We start from the raw sequence: 25,154 nt of genomic DNA, 5'->3' as shown, positions 1-25,154 counted from the left end.
ACAGAGAGAGAGAGACAGAGAGAGAGAGACAGAGAGAGAGAGACAGAGAGAGAGAGAGACAGAGAGTCTCCTCCTTTGCTATCTCCATTTGGATGGGTATATGAATAGGAAGGGTTTAGAGGGATATGGTCCGGGTGCTGGCAGGTGGGACTAGATTGAGCTGGGATATCTGGTCGACATGGACGAGTTGGACCGAAGGGTCTATTTCCAAGCTGCACATCTCTATGACTCTGTCTTTTACTGGTTGAGTTACAATTTTCCACAGTTAAACACAAATCACATGCTCAGTGCCGAATGAAAATTGTATATCTCCTCACTAGACATAAATGTAGCATGAACCAGATTGTTTGAAAACTTTGCAGTTGGTTAGACAATATGCCCTGATACTCCCGATACATTCCTTTGCCTTAAGATGTCACTACTACTATTTATTGGATTGCCATCTTCCACTTTCCATCTTGCCTAATGTCTGTCTCTTTAGTCATATTTCATCATCCTGTCCTCAGCAGCCTACATGAGCACCTGTTTAATTCAATGCCTCAACCTTATAATCATACCATGGTTTTGCTTGCTGCTATGTTTCAGGATTTATAAACAGGCTGCCACAAAGAGACCTTAGTGTAATAATTCTTAGAAATGTTACTAATACATTAAATTGTACTATCAACGAATTTAATTTCTCTGTTAAGACTGAAAGCCCTTGTCATGTTTCATCTGAAAGAAGGTTAACCTGGACATTTCATTTAATCATTCGTCTGTTGAGATTACATTAGTCATGTGAAGTCAGCACAGGAAATTTGCTGGGTTGATTTGTTAGAAGGGTCACAAGTCAGAAAAACCATGCCCCTGTTCAGGTATTACCAGGTTTCAGAAAGAAAATGCTGCAGCAGTAGAACCAAGGACATGAGACTAGAGGCAAGACAGCAATAAGATACCTCAACTTCAGTCAAACAGGAGAAGGTAAAGTGTCAACACTATGATAGGATTCAGAACAACAGTGCTGCATTGCATTGTAGTTTAGGAATATAGACAGTAACCTGAAACTGGAAAGTTAATAGAACATATCGGAACGTATAGAACATCTAGAACATTCATCTCATTCAACTTTTTTTCTCTGTGGATTGCCTTTTATCCCCTCTTGGCTGATCAAGATCTTGATGTTTGATTCATAATATTCATTTGAATTAAATTTATGTTTTTAGATCTAAACATATTTTGGGACATTTCCTCAACAAGCACTAATACAAAAACAAAAAGTTTTAGCCTGAAGTTCACTAATATCATCAGTTTCAATATTGACTGAAAGTTTAATCTATGTCTGAGCAATGACTGTCCGAAAAAGGATGAAGGAGACAGCAAAATTCAATCATAAATCCAAGGCAGAAACAAGGCGGCAAGCTGCCAGGCCAATACAATTTTTTGGTACTTAAGAACATTGGTCAGAACACCAGAACCCTCTGCTCCTTCAAGGTTGTTCATGGAATACTTTGCATTCATCAGAATAGATCCAGTTGATCAAAAGAAATCACTGGCACTAATAATGACCGTTGAGTTAGCCTAGACCAAATTCTGCCATCTCGACTTGTGCAGCTAGCTTTCCTTTTATTACTCAGCTTACTTCTTTTAAATGAAAATACAGTAGGGAATTGGCTATCCTTATATGTTTCACTTGGTACTGTCATTAGTCAATTGAGGATTACGTTCGCTTAGTCTGTGTTTATTTGCTCTTGGTGTACATTATCAGTCGACAGAAATCAAGGGAATTCTGCAGACCAGTGAGTAAGAAAAACTAGTGTGCAGAAGTGTGCACAACACTTCTTTCAACTGTGCGTATATAAAAAATAAAATAATTAAGTTCCTTGAATATATAAATTGTCCAAGCACTCAAACGTATAGGAATTAAAGCAAACAATTTCTTCCTTGCAGTCCTCAATTTTCCGATGAGAATCAAATATTAACTATAACCTTGCAAAACAACCATCTTTTTCGAAAACGTTATTTCACAAAATCCAAACCTCATCTTCAACATAATATTTTTGCATCACCTCAGATTCAATTGCAAGGTAATGTGAAGAATACACCTCACTTCAATTCCAGATTTGTACTTGGAAGCCTACTTTTATTATATTTCATGAGTTAACCAAATTAAGTGATATTTCATAAAATAACTTTTCAGTCACATCATACTGAGATGTAAAAGTTTTACTTTAATTTGTGTGTCATGGATGAGACCATTCCCTTTACCGCACTTTGCATTACACTCACATCAAATTAATTTTGACAATTGTAGGCTGAGCTAACCACGAAAACAGTCATTGCAATTTCCTTCCTCAAAAGGACAGAATATATTTCATGTAAAAAAAGGAAGAGTTTCACAATTTACATCCAAATTTACTACTTGGATTGCATTTGTGACAGCTTTACTGTTTGTAATCAGATGGCGCAATACAATTTGTTAGCATGAGGTATGCAAGATATATTCCCCTACGAGCTAGATAATGAAAACCACATGGGAATCTACTTTTCGTGTGGAAAAAATAAGCACCTATCCGAATGCAGACCTGTCTGGATCTTACAGTACTGCACAAAAGTTCACAGGTAGCAAATTAAAAGTTGTGGTTCCTACAACTAAACAATGGTCATTTGGACTAGTCTCAGAATTTGCTTCTTATTTGCAAATTCTAGAGTAGAAAGAACTGACGCACCCAGAATTATTTCTGTACAACAAACTCCACGTCAGACCAGGCCCAAAATCGCCTGCTGTTACACAAACCTTCTCAACACTAGTGCCTGAAGCATTCTATCACTGAATGAAACACCATAACACACCTACACAACACTCTAGTTCTCCTTTTAAACACAAAAGTGCACTTGAACATGGAGAGTAAAATCACAAATGCTTAGGAACATTATTTTGAAAAGAAAATGCAAACTGAATATTCATGCAGCAATGATACTTGCATTCGGTACCACAGCTTTCAAAATGGGCTTGCACAGTTGGTCCACCACAGTCAGGCAGGGCATTTTATGGATTTTAACTCATCACTACATATAAGATTGTTGTAACTAACCCAGAGATCATGCAATTAGTCTCTTGATGGGATGCACACTCAATTCTACTTCAAATGCAAAATTTTCTAAGATGTTTTGGATTGTCTCTAACTTGAAGAAGGGATTAAAGAAGAGAGTCCTGTGATGTGCAATGAATTTTGCCTTAAAATAAGCCCGAGAAGCTGGCTGAAGAGTCACATCTTTTAGCACTCTACAGAATCTTGAAGATTTGCCCTTGCCAGGCTGGGATGCAGTGAATAATCAATCCAGGCATTCTCCAAATACAGAAGGAAAGTGACTTTCAATGGTCAATCAACATGATAACACAATGTGGAGGAATCAAACCCAAGTGATTTTCGATGTTTTCCTGATAACACAGTCATCCTGTGGGGTTTGGAGTCATGCTAAGGCATTAATAAGAGTCTCCATTTCTGTAGTTAGTATTAGTTGCCTACTAAGCAATTACTGGTTTTAGTTTATTGGTTACAGGCAACAAGTCTAAGTTTGAATTCGACAACAAGATTTCAAACTTTTACACTTGGTTTCTTTAGCCTTCTTCATGATTCCAACTTAATGCATTTAAAATACACTTACTTTGCAAACAAAAACTGTCCAGCTGAAATATCTATTAACTAGTCGACTCTGCCTACCCCTTACGAAACTAGATGCAGTTGAGTCAAGAGAGTACAGCCTCAATGACAGATGGAATTCAGAATGTTATCACAGAATCCCTAGTGAGGAAAGAGGTCATTCGGCCCATTAACCCCTCTTACAGCATCCCAACTGGACTCACCCCTCCCTCCCACCCTATCCCTGCAACTCTGCATTTCCCATGGCTAATCCACCGAACCTGCACATCTTTAGACTGTGGAAGGAAACATGAGGAGAATATGCAAACTCCACACAGACACTCAAGGCTGGAATGGAACCCAGGTCCCTGGCGCTGTGAGGCAGCAGTGCCAGCCACCATGTCACCTGTTGTTTCTTTTGAGAGAGGAAGATTAACTCAGACCCCTCTATGTAGAACAGCACTGGCAAACAGCCAGTTTCTAATCATACCTCTACTAGGAAAAAAAAGGGTTGTGATATGGGACAGTGGAGAAAAAATGCATTTCTTTCTTTGCCATATTACAAAGTGATGGAAAAAAACTAAGTCAAAATAAATTTACAGAAATTAATTGTCAACTTTTCCCCAGCCCATTTTATTTTTCTGTTTCACTCCCAAATGTAATAATTTAAGTAGGAGTAAAACTCCAAGTAATGGCACCCACCACAGTGAGTTTGATGTTACTTCACCAAGGCAGGCATCAACCTGGACAGAGTCTGTATTTATACTATTCGGCAGGGGTCAGTGGATCAGGAGTTGATGATTGTTGTTCCCTAATTTCAAGCCAAGGCTCAGTGCAGTGTTTCACGACCATATAAGCCAAGATCACCTAACACTGCACTGATGAGACGTCATTCCTAAACCTGCCTCACGAGGTTCAATGCCACCCTAGTCACTTTCACAATAGAACATTTTAACAAACAAACTTGAATTGTGTTTCCGAATTAGCAAAATGCTTATCAAATTACATTCATACTGTAAGGTCTAATTTACTGATGTGTGAAAATATTGTCGTTCAAAGTTTAAGTGCTTTATAATGGGTTGTATATTAGCTGTGCAATTATCAAATCAGAAGGCTATGTATTGTGGTTACACTTCCTCACAAAACAAAAAGTATAAATCTAGCATTGTTCAGTTGATTTTATATATACTATTCAACTATATCAGGTTGTGGTATGAAATATGCTTACTAACAAAAACAGAAATTTTAATCTATAAAAGTTTAAAAGAGAAATCATTTTTGCACAGGATTATCTGCATTAATTGTACTTCTCCACATCATACCTGTTAAACGTGTTCTCACTAGCAATGTACTTATCCAGTCGACCCAACGGTGTTAGCATCTCGTCTTGAGAAACAAAATCCAAGGCTGAAGGTATAATAAGGACATCAGACTCTGAGCTGTAGTCATCCACACCAACTGGCAGAGACATCAGAAATGTTAATTGTAATTGCAACCTGTTTGTACTACAAATCTGAACGACTCCTTATACATAGTGTTGATAACCAGAAATTCGATGTACTGTATTATTGTTACAAATCTCCAGCCAGTTCCGAGCAAATACAAGCAATAAAAGGCACTATAAAGGGTGTAAAATAGCACTGCTATCATCACAATGTTGCTGTGACAAACAATATCATGGAGTTGAAGGCATGGTTGGTGCACTTAAGACTTCATTAAGCCAACTGCTCAATTATTTGCAAAGACTTTATTTGAAACATTTCACTGCAAACTCAACTTACACAGTAAAGTGAAGTCACATTGCCATTGTGGTCATTTAATCTTCATGATTTCAGATGGAAACAGCAACTAAATGCCTTCACTAGTACACAGGAGTCACTTTCATCAAGTTTCTTGACATTACCCTTTTTGCAGTTTAATAAGAATCAGAATTAGGCAAGACAATGCTCCTCCTCAGACAATACCGTGCACTTCTTTACATCTGCCAGAGTGATCTAGAATATTGCCAGCTCGAAAGGTTCAGCAAGTTTGTCCAGTTACCTACCGAACCATTTAGAAGGAAGCTATCACAGTCTGGGAAGAATTAATTTTCAGCTGGCCTCACTTGGAAAGTTATATTGATCTGGGTTAAGGGGAGTACAATTAGCCATAGCTGCCTTATCTGGTTGCTATCCTATCAAATGAACTGTATGCAAACTGCTGCTGGGCAAGACTAGCTGAGAGTTAAACAGCTTTTCAACATTCATGGAAGTCTAGTGAATGAGGGCCACTTAAGACGTCAACAGACTCTCCATATCTGATGGAGCCAAGGAACGTGAAATTTCAATCTACGTCAAAATACAAGTCCAGTGGGCAGGTTTCCAACTCATTCTCCCGGATATTGATGGGAACTGTGTATTCAAACACAACAGGATTTCCACGCATTACACATGGAGAGTTGAGAGTTCCAATGAGACAAAAGGAAAGGCAGCAACAGTTTTCAAATCTAAATAATATTCTCTCTGAATCACTTCATGTCCCTGAAAGAGCTGAGTCTTTTAGCATATTAAAAATTTCTAATCGGTCTTTACTCTTCAGTCCAGAAACTGCCTCACAGACACGGATGCTCTATGTTACTGATGCACCTTGACTGCCCTGGCCACTGGCTAGGCCAACTCCTCTGCCCTCACAAACTGAGACCAAGATTCATTTTGCTACCAGGACAGGTCTGTCAAAAATTGTGTCCTAAGGACTTTGGGAAACATGGGGAAGAAAGTCACGGTTATTTGCAGGTGATTATATAAATCACAAAAAAAAAAGTCAGGTATACTAAGTAGTTTGGTTAAACTCAACGTCTCTTGACAAACTCAACAGCTGTCAACACTGACCACATAAAAACCTTCAGCCATAACAATTTGGCATAAAGATCTCACTGTTGGCAAAAATCAGTTTCTTAGTAAATTAAAACAGAAACAAAAGAAAAGAAACTCACAAACATCCCAGGTATCAGGCACATATTTGTAGAAAATCTGACTACTCTTCAGGGCATATAGTTCTAATTGTTCTATGCCTAGAATCATATGCAGTATTGAAGCAGGGCATTGTTCTATTAGTAAATACTTGCATCTGCAACAAACTCCACACAGCAATGAGTACTTGGAATAGCCTCAATATTGATCCAGGGAATGATAGCCAGTATTAGTCGGACATACAAATGTTCAGCTGGTACTCACATTCTTAGGTCAGATACTTCTTAAATGGCTATAAACTGTGAGATAGAGCAGACAGGTAAAGCATCACAGGCAGTCTGAAAGAAAACCTCTAATCTTACCACTCAGCCATCGAATTTCTGGGTCGTTTTGGGAAGAACATTTAAAAGGGCATCACTTATGCTCAAATATTAGAAGCAGGACTCTGAAATAAGAAAACATTGACAAATGTAGCCCTACTTCTGTCTTGACAATTTGATGCTGTCGCAAAACTTACAGCATTGAAATTGACACTGCATAAATTTCTAAAATATCTTTGAAATTGTTCAAATCATCTCAGGTAGTAAAAATAGTAAGCTAGAGGGGCATGGCTTCAGGGCTAACTTTTCAATTTGAAGACTTGGAATGGAACTACACTGTTTAGAAATTTGGAAAATCATTGACATTTTAATTCACCAGAAGCCATTAGGTTATGCAAATATGATGAGCTTTGTATTTGATTATGAATTCTTACAATTTTTACACTATTATAGAATCATAGAGATGTACAACATGGAAACAGACCCTTCAGTCCAACCCATCCATGCCGACCAGATATCCCAACCCAATCTAGTCCCACCTGCCAGCACCCGGCCCATTTCCCTCCAAACCCTTCCTATTCATATACCCATCCAGATGCCTTTTAAATGTTGCAATTGTACCAGCCTCCATCACATCCTTTGGCAGCTCATTCCATACACTTACCACCCTCTGTGTGAAAATGTTGCCCCGTAGGTATCTTTTACATCTTTGCCCGCTCATCCTAAACCTATGCCCTCTAGTTCTGGACTCCCCAATCCCAGGGAAAATACTTTGTCTATTTATCCTATCCATGCCCCTCATTATTTTGTAAACCTCTATAAGGTCACCCCTCAGCCTCCGACGCTCCAGGGAAAACAGCTCCAGCTTGTTCAGCCTCTCCCTGTAGCTCAGATCCTCCAACCCTGGCAACATCCTTGTATATCTTTTCTGAACCCTCTCAAGTTTCACAACATCTTTCCGATAGGAAGGAGACCAGAATTGCACGCAATATCCCAACAGCAGCCGGACCAATGTCCTGTACAGCCGCAACATGACCTCCCAACTCCTATACTCAATACTCTTACCAATAAAGGAAAGCATACCAAACGCTGCCTTCACTTTCCTAACTGTACCTCTTATGCTCGCATCCAAATCATTTATGCAAATGACAAAAAGTAGAGGGCCCAGCACCGATCCTTGTGGCACTCCACTGGTCACAGGCCTCCAGTCTGAAAAACAACCCTCCGCCACCACCCTCTGTCTTCTACCTTTGAGCCAGTTCTGCATCCAAATAGTTAGTTCTCCCTGTATTCCATGAGATCTAACCTTGCTAATCAGTCTCCCATGGGGAACCTTGTCGAACGCCTTACTGAAGTCCATATAGATCACATCTATTGCTCTGCTCTCATCAATCTTCTTTGGTACTTCTTCAAAAAACTCAATCAAGTTTGTGAGACATGATTTCCCATGCACAAAGCCATGTTGACTATCCTGAATCAGTCCTTGCCTTTCCAAATACATGTACATCTTGTCCCTCAGGATTCCCTCCAACAACTTGCCCACCACCGAGGTCATTCATCAGTTCATCATAATTAATCAATTTGTTCTTTGCACGTTGTGACACTCCCAAAATTACTAATATAAAAATGCAAAATTGAGACGTTATCATAACTTGCACTTAGTGGAAATCAACTACCTGCAAAATGCTTCACAAACAGCATGATCTAATACATTCAACACCAAGCAAAGGAACCACAGATTTTCAATTTTCTCACTTATTTACCTGAATATTCTTTGTTCAATTCTTTTCCCCATTTACAGAAAATATCACTGCAAGGACTAGTCCTAATTTCATTTGAGAAACTGAAACGAGCCACGTTCTTGACAACCAAGTGGACTGTACAGCCACTTCACTGAGTAGTGAAGAGCCAAACGCATGCAGACCAGGCAAGGATGACAGATACCCTTTCTCCCAAAAAGGTATTAATAAAGCAAATTGGTTTTTTTTTTTACAATCATGTAACAGACACATGGTCACCATGACAATACTAGCTTCCTGCTCCAGCTCCATCAAAATGATAGACAAAAGTGTGAACTTAACTCCAGATCATTGGTTTTGGTCTCTGAACTATTATGCTATTGTTCTTCATATATATTTTTTCTCACAATGTTCTTGCCCTGTATGAATATATGCAATTGTCTTCTGGTCTTTTCTCTTCCAAACATTTCAGCCATACAACCTCATTTTCTACCATATCTTTATCTTTTACTACACACTGACAATATGTTCACACAAGGCCATCCTATATTCCATTATTTCTCAAATGCTTGGCCCAGTAGTTAAAAACATGTTTTTAACCCCACGTTAAATACTTTTATCAAATCAGTATTTGATTTTTTTTTAATTAAAAAACAGACCAAATATCATTCATTCGCTTCTTGGCAGATACTGCTGCTTTCAAAGACTCCACTGAATGCATTGAATCTAGACTGTGTCACCTCAAAATTCAATTTCAGATCAAAAACCTTCCACAATGATCACAGAAAGCTACTTAGTAAAATCAAACTTTATCATTTTTCTTTGCAGCTTTAACTCAAATAATATACTTTCAAACCTCTCAATTCTGAGGTGTTCAGACATCATAAATTATGCTTTAAAATGGCAAATGCTTGTGTACAGTTCAATTAGTATTTGACATCCTGTGGCTTGACATTCAATTGATAAAATTCATAAAAGTCTGACCAAGTATTAGCATGCTGTTTAAATGTGGCAGAGAGGGGGTGGTTATCAAAACTTAGCCTGATCCTGCATTCACTCACATACTTGTAAAATAAATTCCTGCATGGTAGACTGGATTGGAAAACAGCAGTAAATCAGCGTTCCTAATCTGGAGGCATTATGGCTAACTGCAGCCCCAGCTGAGATGATCAAAACTCAGCCTATTTCAAAGGCTAAATATGAGACCTTCCTCCAAATTCACAGTTAATTCATGATGATGAAACTCAGGCCTTTGTGTGATTTTAAGTAACTCATTACTTTTAACATGTTACTCAACATTCTTCCTTTGTTTATTTTGGTTAGATCTACACAATGCTGCACCTACCCTTCCAATAGAACACTGGTGTCAACTGAAGTATGAAGCATGCAAAAACAAAGGTGACACTCACTGAAACTTAGCACAGACAGCAGACTTTTACAATTTTGCAACTAAGCCATCAAGCCAATCTAAATGCTTTCCTAAAATCACCATGTCATAACATGCTGAGAAGTACACAAAACGGAAGAGTTAAACTTTTGAACCATTTAGAAAGAAAATGCAACTTTTACTGAATTACTGATTAGATGAGAGACTGCTTTCAAACATAGTTACCTGGGATAATTTAAAATCATACAGCACAGAAAGAGATCAACCAGGAGTAGCTTGCTGACACTTCTTCCTTGAAACAATGACCCAACGAGACTCTCCCTTATTTTTGCTACGTTAACATAAATATTTGCCCCTATCCAAGTGCCTTTTAATTAATCTGCTACCACAACCCTTTCAGACAGCACAATCATTATACGCAATACTAAAAGTAAAATTACTTCAAGTCTCCTCTTTTCTCTGGTGCTTGACCTCCTACTAGAGAAAATGATGTACCCACATCTACTGTATCAAATTTTCATTTGGATCAATCTTTACCTAATTTTCCAGGTTAAGTCTTCAAAGCGTGCAACTTCAGTTTAGTCGAGTGCCTGATACCTGGAGGCATTCCAGAAAAGTGATTTCTGCAGTGCAAAGTCTAATTTCTTCCTCAATGTGGTGTCCAGGATTGGATGCAATACTCCATCTCTGTATTTAGTCATAATTTGTAAAGATTTAACATCACTTTTTAGTTTCATAAAATAGAAACAGTGTACAAAAACTAAAATGTCAAAGACCTTCTTTAAAAAAAGACTTCAACTTGTTCTGCCACCTTCACAAAGAATGTGGGAAGGAACCAAAGTGGGGCAGTTTGTCACTTGAGCCTGTTCTGGAGGTCGATTAGATCATGGCTGATCTGCATGTTAATTCCATCCAATCACTTTGCCTCACAAGAATCTATCAACATCTGTTCTGAAATTTTCAACCCTTTTTTGATGGGACAGAATTCCCCGAGTTCACTACTACATGGGCCAAGGCATCTTTTCCAACATTACCCTTGAACAGCATAAATTTTAAAATCATGCCCCATTTTCTTCAGTACTTCCACCCCAGAATAAATAGTTTCTCATCATCTGATCCTTGAACTATCTGAAACACAATTAAATCAACATTAATCTTTGCACTCAAGTCAATACAAGCCTGATCTTTGTAACCTACCTTCATAATGTAGCCCTTTTAGGGCCAATATCATTCAAATAAATCTGTATGACATGGATTCAATAGAGGCAGCACACCTGATGTTTTGACATTAGCTTTCTGCAAGAATTCACCAAATCTCACCTGCACCTTACTCTGGTAGGCCACCAATTCCTTTCTCTTCAAATAATTATCCAATGTTTTTTGAAAACCATGCTTGAATCTACTTCCTCTACATTCACTCACCACTCAGAATATGCATTCACAATCGCATGCGGCGGGGGGGTAGGGTACTTCATGCTGTGGGTGCTTCCTTTGTTAATCACCTTTAATTGGTGACCTCTGGTTTTTGGTCCACCCACAAATGGGACCAGTTTCTGTCTCAAACCCTCATGAGCTTTAAATTTTCTCAACATTCAACCTCTCCTAAAGTCAAGAAATGAATACAGTACTCTAGACTTCCATATAGCTGAAACATAACTTACCCCACATCATTATTAATCCAGACAATTGAGCTAAAAGCCAGAATTCTATGGCCTAAGTTATTGTCTCAACAACACCATTCCAGTACTTCGACCTGCCACTCCCTTATCGCATACAGTTCTTGCTGTCTCATTATTTTGAAACAACTCTGATCTGACTTTCTCAGATCTAGATGATCTGTCCACTTACAATCTATGCCCCATGCAACTTTTGGACCCTAATAACACAATTTATGTAAATTGACATGGTCAGCAAATTTAAATATGCAGCTCTCGGCATCACTTGCTATTTGTAACTATAGGGAAATGAAGGCTTGTCAATCTCGAGCTGACTGCTCTTGCAACTCCTTCAAACTGCACCATTTATTTCCCATTGCCACGCCTAATTCTTTGTATCTGAATGCATGAATTTCACACCATTGATGTCTGCCATGTTTCTGTCAATTTCACCAGTTTATCATTCTGAACTCTGCTATTGTATTCATATAGAAGCATGCTTTATAATCACCAAACCTGAAACATTATGAATACTCATTTCCACATCATTACAAAAAAAACTGAAGTAGTTCTGTTTGAAATGTGAGCAACATTTTAAATGACCTACTCTATATCATGCTCATATTCAATTTTATACCAAGGTTTGTGGAAGAACTTGCTGGGCTTTTAAAAGCAAGTTACTGAAACTGTGTGGTGCTCACACTACCACTTTGTTCATGCCATGACAGAAGCCACTTGTGGAAGACAAACCACAGGATGTGCACATAGAATGAGCTCTGATCAGCAACAAGTACCTGATTGTTTTATGCAATTGTGACCAGCCACAAATGCCAAAGGAGATGACAACTCTGGTTCCTGAGAAGTTGAACAGCTCATGGATATGAACAATACAGAAAAAAGCCTTCAGAATTTGGAAGGACAGGTCATGTGTTCATTTCTCTGCCGTAAAATTATCTCAAGCTTGAAGGAAGTCAGTTTTTCTCCTACCAACTACAGCAGGTTATTTGATTAAAGACAACAGCTAAGAGACTTATTAGGTGAGTGCCTTGTACAAAGTGAAAGAGCCTGAAGTAGATTGAACAACATAAAGCCTTGGCAAATCAAAAGGGTCATCTCAATGAACCCTGTGAATGGATGCTATTTAACTACAGCTCCCAGTTCACTGGGATTACATTTTACTGTTTGTGTGCGTCTGTATACAGGTTTTTGAAGGTAGTTAGGCATTTGACGAGTAAAGCCATCTGTTAATAGTTCATAGCTGTTTACTTATGATTAGAAATTTACAATAAACAGTAGTTCTTGTTAAATACAGGAAGTCAGTCAATGTTTTCTGTTTCCAACAAGTAAACTGACAAACATATGTACAATGATTAAATCATCAACTTTTGTGGCAACCCCAGGAGTGGGGCTTGAGAAACGGGACACATTGCTAAGTGGATCAAGAAACATTTAATATTGTAGTCATGCTCTCTGCCACAAGACTATTTCCTTTCTGGCTCCAAGTCAGCCGCAGCCTTCCCATGCCTTTCTTTTTCACTTGTTTGCGATCCCCCCTATCAGTATTAATCTTTGCCACATGCTGCTTTGTTCACAGTCCAGTTGCAATTGATTGGGCTTTTCGACTCGAATAGACATTAAAGTACTATAACAGGATCATTATATCCCAGTTTGCAAAGAAAGCAAATCTACAGATATTCATGTAATAGGTAATGCATCTTTTTCAATTGTCATTCATTCCTTGAAACCTAACCCCATTTCCACCCAGCTGTCTGCAAGATTGCATTGCTAAGAAGTCCCAGCCAAAACTGAATATCAAAAAGTCAACATAATTCAAAGATTCAAACGATTTTGGTCACATACCATATATAATAGAGTTACTTACTAAATCAAGCTAAAATATTTAAAGTTGCTTTTCTCGGACCATTTTGTTTGGAGTGGTGATTTCCAGTGATACTGCAGCTGAGTTAGAAATGCTATTTAATGGTCAGGATTATTTCTTCTCTCCTCACAAATATTGAAAAATACAGTCTGCAATTTTATCCTTCACTTAACTCAATTTGAACTGAGTATAAATAACTCTCATAGCAAGGATATTTGAATTGGTAACAGAAAACCAGAGTGTTGCTTCTTGTGATAAAAGACCTCCAATACTCCCAAGTCCAAGCTGCTCATGTCACTTTATGAAATTTATTTATTTCATCATTTGGTAGCCAGAAATCAACAGAACTGTACAATCGACATTTGAAAATGTCAAACATCTGTTGTCAGATTACAACCATAAACAAAACCAAAATGGATTCTTGTGGCACAGGGGTGATGCCCCTACCTCTGAGCCAGAAAGCCTGGTTTCAAGATCCACCGGGCATAAGCCCTTCCTGAAGAAGGGCTTATGCCCGAAACGTCGATTCTCCTGTTCCCTGGATGCTGTCTGACCTGCTGCGCTTTTCCAGCAACACATTTTCAGTTCAAGATCCACCAGTTCCAGAGGCTTATTGTAAGCAAACTGAACAGGCTGATTAAACTAATTACATGAAACTAAATACTTTTAACTCTGACTGCTATGTTACCCTCTTGAATAATCTGTCAAAATCTACAAATACTGAAATTCAAATGCATCTGTGAAAGTTTGCTTGTCCCTGATGTCGATGTAGGAGCTACTCCCAGAATGCATGGGGCTCAGTTGCTACCACACTGGTGCAATTTAGGATGACAGGTCCATTTCTGAAATGCATATGCACCATAAATCAGTATGATACCTCCTTGCCTTCCCTTAATTATCCTAAGAAGGTGAAGACTTCGCCAACATTATTGAATCTTAAGTTATTGCCAACTTCCAAAGTTAACAACTTGGAAAGCATGTAGCAAAAATTTTAATGTTTGCAAAAACAAAGAAAGAGAGATCTACAAACAACTTTCCTACAGGCACTCATCTATTTTGCTTTTTTCTCCTTTTGCCAAGTTTCTCAAATATGGATTAACAACTACTTTAGGATTCTGGCGATGCAACTTGAAGGTCTGGGGTGCAAAACAAGATGCAGATAAACTCAAATCTCTGGCCTTTCATGGTGAAGAAACTGTCAATTTACACTTAGCAGCTTTGCCAGCTTGGATGAAACCAGGAAATTCAATGCTTGTCCATATGGATTAAAGCCAATTAAAAGCTGCTTGTTCATTGTGCATGTCCGCCTGCAAAGCCTTGTATATATACTGCGTCAGTCATTCCAAGCAGAGATTATAACAAATCTGAATAAATGCATATTTTGTCAAAATACAAATGTACATCTACTTGTGCATTGACAACACATGCACTTAAAACATAACATGTATATACACACGTCACTGACTCAGACATTGTGTCTACATATAAAAAGTCAAAAGGACATTCTAAATAGATGCCAGCTGCTCAAATATGTAATTTGAAAGGAATTCAGAACTGGCTTATGCATACACTGGTACAACGTTTGACAATTTCAACATTAACAATTCAACTTAAAATATTAACATTCAATTTATTGTAAAATATTCCAAAAGTAGGCATTCAAAGCATTGTTTGCATTTTCAACGTCACAAACTGTGTTGCTGCAACTGTCAAAAATCTTAAAAGATAAATCAGAACAAAATGACAGTGGCTTTTCTCTATTTTTCTGTTAAAGGCTATTAAAATCCAAATCATATAGACAGCAACATTCCCAGATTTTCATTATGTTCACAAGTTGTGGTCAGCAGCAGCAACACTGCCAAAACTGTCAGACTTGTTCTTTTCACCTAAAACAGACAGCATTTCTGTCTGATTGGAACTATGTTTTGAACATCAGATGAGGATAAATAGCAAGCTTAACTATAGTGCAAATAAACTGCCTACTGCCACTCGCCATCTAAGGGATACGTTATGAAAAATGGCCACCTGGATTAGGGACTGGGAGGTCGCCCTCATGCACCATTACCAACATAGAGCAAAAAAAAAATCAAGTGGACTGCCTTAATTTGGTAAGTACTTCTATATTTTCGCATGTACATAACAACAGTCAACTCCAACGTACTGCTGAATAAAGCTGATAGAACGATAATACCAGTCAAACATTTTCAACTGGCGCTTTACAAATAAACTGACAGCACGCAATACCAGGAAACGTGTTCCCGATCGGAGCACAAGAAAAAGTCCCAGTTTCATCTTAATAAAACCTCAACTTCCCTTCGTCCCAATCCCGCCCCGCTTCAAAAGAGAAAGAAAAATCATTCTATACGTTTCCGTTTATTTAAAGGAGAAACTGTTCTATTGTCCTTCCAAATGCTCGTCTTCAGTGTTTCCGCTTCCAGAACAATGTCCAAGTCGGACTGTCCTCTTCTGTCAAACACTGGCAAGCTATTGGAGAAAGGAATTTTATCGCTGCTTCCCCACCACCAACCCAACTCACCCGGCCCCCTCAATCTGAGGCAGAGATGATTTTGTTTATTTTTTTTGGGGAGGGGGCGAAGATAAATCCGCCCGATAAAACCTAAATCCGACAGAAGGGGGGGGGGGGGGAAGGACTGAAAGAGTCTCCAGGACCTTGACCACCGACACCTCCCCCCCCCCGGGCCCACTCACACATCACTCACATCCGTCCAGATCTTCCTGCAGCTCCTCCTGCACCAACGACAAATCTGCAGCAATCGTTTTAGGGAGAAAAAAAAACAAAGCGGGTGGAAAAAGAGAGAGAGAGAGAGAGAAAATAAACAATTAAAACTCTTCCAACAATCGGCAAAAAAACACACACCAGCTCCAGAAAACGTCAGGGTTTAGGAATAAACCTTTCCTTCAACCCTCCGCCACACAAAAAAAAACACAACTCAGGTTTTTCGATAACATTTACAGATCGCCCTCTTCGAATAGTTAAAACAGAAACTAAAACCAATTGGTTGAAGTACAGTTAAACAGAGAAATACATTAATTAATTAACTAAGAACCAACTCTGCCCTACCCGCCATCTTGCACCCTCCTGGTCCTACATTTAAAATGCTTCCCCCCGCCCCGGACCGAGCCCCTGCCTGTTTTACAGGAACGTGAGTCTCCACCGGAACTGACCGGGCAGCAGCCGGAGCGCTGAAGGAAAAGGCCTCCGCCCCCTGGAGGCAATGTCGTGCACCACCAACCCTGAAAGTGTCATGCTCCGATTTGGTGCCACCTCCTTGCTCAGAAATTTTAATTTGGTGGCTGACATTGCTCGTTGGGACCGATTAGCTCAGTTGGCTGGAGTGTGCTGCAGAGTGATGCCAAGGGCACAGGTTCAATTCCTGCAACAGCTGAGTTTGCCATGAACGATTTTCCTTAAACATCATTCTTGGCTGATGTATGGTGGCCCTCAGGTTAAACCAGCACCAGTTCTTTCTCTCTACTGAGAGTGCAGCTCTATGGTCTGGTGCACAATAGTCTTAGGAAAGAAAGAAAAGGTGGAGGCACTGGTTTGTTTTGCAAGGCTGTTGTCTGAGGGTTTGAGCTGTAGGGAGAGGCTAAATAGGGCTGGTGCTATTTTCCCTGGATAATCAGAGGCTGAGGGGTGACCTTACAGAGGTCTATGAAAGCATGAGGGGCATGGATAGGGTGAATAGCCAAGGTCTTTTGTACCAGGGTAGGGAAGTCCAAAACTAGAGGGCATCAGGTTTCAGGTGAGAGGGGAAAGATTTAAAAGGGACCAAACGGGCATCTTTTTCATGCAGAGAGTGGTGCATGTATGGAATGAACTGCCAGAGGAGGTGGTGAAGGCTGGTACAATTACAACATTCAAAAGGCACCCGGATAGGTACATAATTAGGAAGGATTTAGAGGAGTATGGGCCGAATGCTGGCAAATGGGCCGAGATTAATTTAGGATATCTGGTCAGCATAGACAAGTTGGACTGAAGGGTCTGTTTCTGTGCTGTACAATTCTATAATTCTATGTTAATTAATGATGCTATTACTGGAGGTTGGCTAGAGTTTGGCTAACATGGTAGTACTACTTAAGAAAGGTGGTAAGGACAAGCCTGGGAACTATAGACCAGTGAGCCTGATGTCAGTGGTGGGCAAGTTGTTGTAGAGAATCCTGAGGGACAGGATGTATTTGGAAAGGCAATGACTGATTAGAGATAGTCAACATGGCTTTGTGCATGGGAAATCATGCCTCATGAACTTGATTGAGTTTTTTGAATAAGTAACAAAGGAGAATTGATGAGGGCAGAGCAGTAGATGTGATCTATGTGGATTTCAGTAAGGCATTCGACAAGGTTCCCCTCGGCAGACTGGTTCGTAAGGTTAGATCTCACGGAATACAGGGAAAACTAGCCAGAACTGTCTTGAAGGTAGAATACAGAAGGTTATGGTGGAAGGTTATTTTTCAGACTGGAGGCCTGTAACCAGTGGAGTGCCATGTGGATCGGTGCTGGGTCCTCTACTTTTCATCATTTATATAAATGATTTGGATGTGAGCATAAGGGGTACAGTTAGTAAGTTTGCAGATGACACCAAAATTGGAGGTGTAGTGGACAGTGAAGAACGTTACCTTAGATTACAATGGGATCTTGATCAGATGAGCCAATGGACTGAGGAGTGGCAGATGGAGTTTAATTTAAATAAATGTGAGGTGCTGCATTTTGGGAAAGCAAATCTTAGCTGGACTCATACACTTAATGGTAAGGTCCTTTGCTGAACAAAGATACCTTGGAGTGCAGGTTCATAGCTCCTTGAAAGTGGAGTCACAGGTAGATGGATAGTGAAGAAGGCGTTTGGTATGCTTTCCTTTATCAGTCAGAGTACTGAGTACAGGAGTTGGTAAGTCATGTTGCGGCAGCACAGGACAATGGTTAGGCCACTTTTTAAATATTGCATGCGTTTCTGGTCTCTTTCCTATTGGAAAGATGTTGTGAAACGTGAAATGGTTCAGAAAAGATTTACAAGGATGTTGCCAGGGTTGGAGGATTTGAACTATAGAGAGAGGTTGAATAGGCTGGGGCTGTTTTCCCTGAAATGTCGGAGGCTGAGCGGTGACTTTGTAGAGGTTTATAAAATCATGAGGGGCATGGATAGGATAAACAGACAAAGTCTTTTCCCTGGGGTGGGGGAGTCCAGAACTAGAGGGCATAGGTTTAGGGTGAGAGCGGAAAGATATAAAAGAGACCTAAGGGGCAACATTTTCACAGAGAGTGGTGTGTGTATGGAATGAGCTGCCACAGGAAGTGGTGGAGGCTGGTACAATTACAACATTCAAAAGGTATCTGAATAGGTATATGAATAGGAAGGATTTGGAGGGATATGGGCCAGGTGTTGGTAAGTGGGATGTGATTAAGTTGGGATATCTGGTTGGCATGGACGAGCTGGACTGTAGGGTCTGTTTCCATGCTGTACGACTATATGACTCTAGCACAATAGACAGGGATGTCAATAGCTTGGGTTCAATTGCTGCACTGGCTGAGGCTACCATGAAGTTTCCCTTTCTCAACCTCTCCCCTCACCTTCGGTATGTTGTCCCTCAGGTTGAACCACCACTAATCCTCTCTCTCCAATTGGAAAGTGAGACAATGGCAACTTTACTTTTTTATGGGTTGTTTTTGTTGTGAGCTTTTGTGAATTCCATTTTATTGATGATACCACTGTCAATCTCATAAAAAGAGTGGAAAAGTCCTCCATTCTAATGCAGTGTTAGTGAACGAGATATTGTCTCACTCAAAACATGTATTTATTCTTACAAATTGCATCACACCCATGTGAGCTCACTTTTTGTCCTACGCCAAAAGAAGCTTTTGCTGCAAATTAGTGTTATAAGAATTAATTTATTTTGGAAACTGCTTCAGATTAACTTTACTGCAAGCAAACTAATATCCTCAAATTCACTCCCTAACAACATTGTGATTGTATATGCACCAACTGGATTGTGGCAGTTCAAGAAGGCAGCTCACTACCACTGTCAGAACAACTAAGGGTAATAAATGCAGGCTCAGCCAGCAATGCCCACCTATCATGAATAAATAAATAAACAAAAAAAATGTCAGCAGCAAAATGAGTGTTGAAATCAATGAGAAGCAAGAAAAAACTCTCCACGAGCTGGATTCATATTGTTGAAAAAACTGCAGATGCTGGAAATCTGAAACAAAAACAAAAACCCTTCTGAAGCAGGGTCACTGGACCCGAAACATTAACTCTGCTTTCTCTGTGCGGGATCTGTGGAGAGACCTGTGGAGATTTTCCAGCAATTTCTGTTTGTATTGGAGTGTCCAGGAATTGTCTGTGGCCACTTCATCAAAGACCTTCCCTCCTTCATAAGATCAAAAGTGGGAATGAACACAGTGTTCATTTGCAGCTCCTTAAATATTGAAACAGTTTGTGCCTACAGTGCAAAAAAGACGTAAGTTTGATGACATGAATTTCAGACTGATAAATGGTGTGTGATATTTGGCTCATACAACCTCCTGATAATGAGTTAATGTAAATTCCCTTTTTACATTCAATTAAATTAGCACTACTCAAATGCCCGACCATCAATATCCTACATGGATATCAATATTATTGAAAAGTAGTTTTTGGCAATACAGAACTTATGTATTGCTGATAAAAGATACATTTGCTCAAAGCATTTTGTCTCAATCATCAGATCAATTTGCACGAGGAATTCTGTATGAGAGAAGAGGGCTAATTGGTTGGCAAGTAGATGGTGAGTGATAAATGTGTTGCCATGGAGAATCCACCAGTTAGATGATGTCTGACAGTTAGTGATCAAACTTTGCTTAAATTTTAAAGCAGGCACGTTGACTTGGATTGGTCAAGGCATTTTCCTGAGAAATGAAGCAAAACCTACTTCATTGAACTGAAATAAGCCACAGTGTGTGTACATGTTCTTTCCATCTGTATATTTATATATGTAGCCTCCAGCATACTTAAAGTGTGTCATACCGTGAAGCGAACTAATAATCTTCAATTGATTGTCAGTTAAGTCTTTGCACATTCAGGATTATTTAGCAACATGCCCAATCATAGAATCACATCTAATATTGGATATTGTGTTTTGAACCTTACAATTACGGACTAGTCGGATATCTTGCTTGTTATAAACTACCAAAGGGCAATGATATTTAATGTAATCCGCCAGTCTTTGGCATGTACGGCCTGCATACCTGGCATCACATCAACACTAAAATTTATATATCACTCGACTTATTTTTGCAATAGGTAGAAATTTTTTTTTGCTTCATTTCAGCATCTATTGGTGTTGAACACCATTCATGTTGCAACTGAATAGTAGCAATATCAGACAGCAAACTGGACATGGTGCTCAAACATTTAGGTTACCTAACCATTCCAGAGGATTCTGAGTTGATAGGGCACTTTTCAGTATAATGTATGACAGCCTTAAGTCCTTTTATGAGTTTATGTAATATACAGCAAGAAATGTTTGATTAGGATAGCCACTATCCTGCATGATAGCTTTGATGCCCTCTATTTGAACATCAAGGTGAGACAGTCAACAAATGAGTCAGGTCCTATTTACAAACATGCAAATAGCGTAGATACATGTGAGATTTATACAGGCGGAGTATTCTCTGGTGAATAACTTACCCTCTGTTTCATGCTTGTCCACTATCTCCATGGCACAAGTTAAATGTGTGATTGAATACTCTCCATTTGCCTTGATGATTTCTGCTCACAACATTCAAGATGCTTGATGCCATGCAGGACAAAGCAGCCCGGTGGATTGTTACCCCATGTACAACCTTCATTATCCACTCCCTCTAGCACAATGCATAGATTCTATCACACCTAAAATGCCCTGTAGCAGGTCATCGTGGTTCTTTCAATAGCAACTCTGAAACCCACAATCTCTACCACCGAGAAGGACAAGGGCAGCTGATACATGGGATCACTGCCACCTTGAGGTTCCTATCCAAGGCCCACGCCATTCTGATTTTACAACTGCATAACCCTTCACTGTCACCGGATTGCAATTGTCTTCTTAAGAAGTGACACCTTGCCAGTGCTATCTGTGAATGATTTCAAACAAATTTTAGAAGACCTGCTCATCTCCCCAGACAATGTCCAATTCTAGGGCCTGATGTTAAGCAGACATCTAATATAAAATCATCTAACTCAGTCAATGTAAATATGTCTATAGTAAGCACTGCTGCCTTACAGAACCAGGGAGCGGAGTTTGATTCTAGCCTTGGGTGACTGTGTGGAGTTTGCACATTCTCCCAGAGTCTGCGTGGGTGTCCACTGGGTCCTCCAGCTTCCTCCCACAGTCCAAAGGTGTGCAGATTAGGTAGATTGGCCATGCTAAATTACCTATAGTGTCCAGAGATGTGCAGGCTAGGTAGATTAACCATGGTGAATGTTGAGTTACATGGACAGAGTGGACATCTGGGTCTGGATGGGATGCTCTTCAGAGGGTCAGTGAAGTCTTGATGGGCTAAATGGCTTCTTTCTGCACTAAAAAGAAACATAAAACCTGGGATTGTCCTGCTTGTCATAGGTCATTAGCATACTTTATCCACTTTCCATTATCATCATTCTATTGATTACAGCAGAGGAAGTGAATGGAATGTGATATATTGTTGCCACTGTGGTGGAGGATGTGAATGTTGAAGGTGGTGGATTGGATGCCAGTCAAGCAGTCTGCTTTGTCCTGATGGCATTGAGCTTTGTGAGTGCTGTTGGAGCTGCACCCTCTCAGTCACGTTTGGAGTATTCCATCACACACCTAACTTGTGCCTTTTAGATGGTGGACAGACGTTTGGGAGTCAGGAGGTAACCACAGAATTCATACCTATTGATTTATTCTAATAGCCTCACCCTTTCTTTAAATGTTATGACAGAAATGGCAGTTGTGGGGTTTTTTAAAGGCTGCTGTTATTCTGGAATCCAACCTGCAATGCAAACCTTTCTCAAAGCAGAAATTCAAACAGAATTACTTGTTACAAATAGTAAAACAAATGCAATGATTCAGAATGCTAATCTCTCAAAGGATTAAACAGTTTTATAACCTTTATAAATGGATTTGGCTGAGTGAACTAGGTGTTAAGTATCAACATTTTACAGTACACTTAATGTGCCTGAAATAATTAGATATGTGATGAGGTGTCAAGTGATTCGAATTCTTAGTGCCATTCCAATTAGAATTACTCTTCCTTTGCTTTTCCACTCCACCCCATCACAAGTGTGAGACCACCTGTACCTGACCCACTGTATAGTCCAATGTTTTCTTCTTAAGTCAACTCACAGATTGGTTCATAACCAAAAGTGTAACATTTCACACCCTTGATGCAGGTGTAGATATTAGACAATTTCATATTATATAGGCCTGCCATCAATGAGATTTCCAACTTTAATAACCACACTTCATTATTTGCTCTTCAATGTGACTGCTGCTGTCGGAAGTTCTTCCTAAGTCTGGGATCTTCAATAACTTAGTAGTGTCATTATAATTAGCTGTTGCTCGAGGTACTGTCCAATGTTTAGATTTAGATTTATTTAAAATTGTCACTTGTATCGAGGTACAGTGAAAAGTGTATAATGTTGCCATGTTCCAGTGATATCTTGGATTACAGAGTAAATTACTGAATAAATTGTACATGTAGTAAATAACTTAATATTAAATTGATATTACTAAAACTGAAACTGTTTCACATATTCATCTTTCCCTCTTGGTAGACTTCACTCTCTCTGCTTCTCCAATCCTCGCAGTCCGACATCGTTCCCAGGGTCCTGGCTAGGTGGCTCTTTACTGCCGCCACCATTGCTTCTGTATTTGCCACCTCTGAGCTGGAGACGATCACACTGTTTAGGCCCGTCCAACACTGGACATTGATCAACGGGTCCTGGCTTCAAGTTGACCAACGGATCTTGGCTTATCTTCTGATGCCACCACCCGAGATAGAATGGGGATGGAGTTACATGGTGCCTGCAGAAGGAGGCCACATCAATAAAAAGTAACCAAACTACCGAGCTGGAAAGACAACGATGAAGCCGTGTAGATGCAGCCAGACATGCTGCATGAGGCCATGAGTGGCTGAACCCCATTCTGAAGAGTTGAATGTTGCTGGTCCCGCCACCACCATCTTGGAACTGATGAGTGGCGAGATTAACCTGAGGGTCACCATGCCTGAGGTCGAGAAGGTGAGAACTTCATGGTGGCCTCGCCAGTCAAGGAATTGAGCCCACGCTATTGATGTTGATATTGTTGGTGTTTGTACGTTAGCCCTTCATTCCTGGTAGTCCCTCTGTATAGCCAGTTGACTAAGATGCATAAGTTTGATATTGAATTAAGATGTGGTCAGTCTCACCGTCTGCACTACTGGGCCCAATTGTAGCAGTGTGTACCATCCAAAAGAGGTACTGCAGCAACTCACCAAGCCAGCTCCAACATTATTAAGCAAACAAATGACATCTTAAATGACAAGTGCAGCAGATAGACAGGAGCACTACCCCTCAGGTCCCCTCCAATCCACTCATCATCCTGACTTGGAACGATACCACTGCTCCTTCACTGTTGCTTGGTCTCAATCCTGGAAGTCCCTTCCTAATTGTGGGTGAGTGTAAGAGGCATGCAGACAGCACTTGTTATCTTGTGTTGGTCCTTGCCTTCACCCACATCTGGCTCCAAGTAGTTGATATCTTATGACAGTGCCAGCATAGGACAACAGCTCCAATGGTCTGGCCAAACCAGTCAAGCATAGCCAATGAGTCTAACCGTCGGCACCTGACATGGGAAGACTGATTCCAGCAGATTGCATGGCTGAAACCAATCTAACAGTTTTGAAGGTGGTTAGTACTGCACTGTGGAACTGAGACACAGAGGACCAGGTCATCCACTGCATTCAGCTCTATCTGCAGCCGTCGAGACTCATTGAAGTGAGGACATGGAAAAAATACCGAGGCTGACAGTATACAACACTTCCTCACATTCAATCTAATTCACATGTCAGATAGTTCAAGAAGGTGGCTCACCACTACTTTTTCAAGGGTAGCTCAAGTGTAGTGATTTGGGATCAGGTGGATCTTATTGCCTATGAGACCCTTGATTGGGGCTGTTATCTAGTCCGATCAGGGAGCCTTGGCTAACAGATATAAACAGGGAATTCAGAATCTTCTCACTTCCTGGGCTGACTCTGAGCTGACTGGCGACAGCCAGTGTACTGTGCATATGTAAATCAAGGATGACTTGGTGATGGAATACTGACCTTTGCACAGTTACTTCATCAGGAAGGGTAACAAATGCTGAAAAACTTGTGAATCAATTTTGAGTGTGGCATGACAAGGACTGGAGATGCCGATTGAACTAAACCCTGCTGTGAGTCACTGCCTTCAGGAAAAAAGAGGAAAATGAAGTGAGAGGGACAATGAGTTGAAAACCAGCTGGAATGTATACGTAGACACTTTTATTTTGCTGTTTTTCCTCCTTCTGTTTAGATCTGAATGAGCCACATTCTAATTGTAAGCACAAAGCATTTCTGCCAAAACAAACTCTGAATCAGCCAATTTTCC

General features: G+C 40.0%; 1 protein-coding gene across 4 annotated transcripts in view; it reads right to left on the bottom strand.

The window, feature by feature from the left end:
• The window catches only part of LOC122548870 (serine/threonine-protein phosphatase 4 regulatory subunit 1-like), an 86,733-nt gene extending 69,886 nt beyond the window's left edge, over positions 1 to 16,847 (bottom strand). Inside the window, exons 1-3 of one of the 4 annotated variants that reach the window (XM_043687760.1) lie at positions 16,735 to 16,847; positions 16,269 to 16,313; positions 4,943 to 5,078 (exon numbers count right to left, since the gene is read on the bottom strand). In XM_043687760.1, the coding sequence (XP_043543695.1) occupies positions 4,943 to 5,078; positions 16,269 to 16,313; positions 16,735 to 16,816 (263 nt within the window). In that variant the 5' untranslated portion in view covers positions 16,817 to 16,847. Of the gene's footprint in view, positions 1 to 4,942; positions 5,079 to 16,268; positions 16,314 to 16,630; positions 16,653 to 16,734 lie in introns of those variants that run through there. The other 3 variants (XM_043687762.1, XM_043687763.1, XM_043687764.1) reach the window with 3 other exon arrangements.
• Between the last annotated feature and the right edge of the window lie 8,307 nt (positions 16,848 to 25,154).

The sequence above is a fragment of the Chiloscyllium plagiosum genome, chromosome 4 (genome assembly GCF_004010195.1).
Source record: "Chiloscyllium plagiosum isolate BGI_BamShark_2017 chromosome 4, ASM401019v2, whole genome shotgun sequence".
Classification (NCBI taxonomy): Eukaryota; Metazoa; Chordata; class Chondrichthyes; order Orectolobiformes; family Hemiscylliidae; genus Chiloscyllium; species Chiloscyllium plagiosum.
This window is presented reverse-complemented; position numbering and strand designations above follow the sequence as displayed.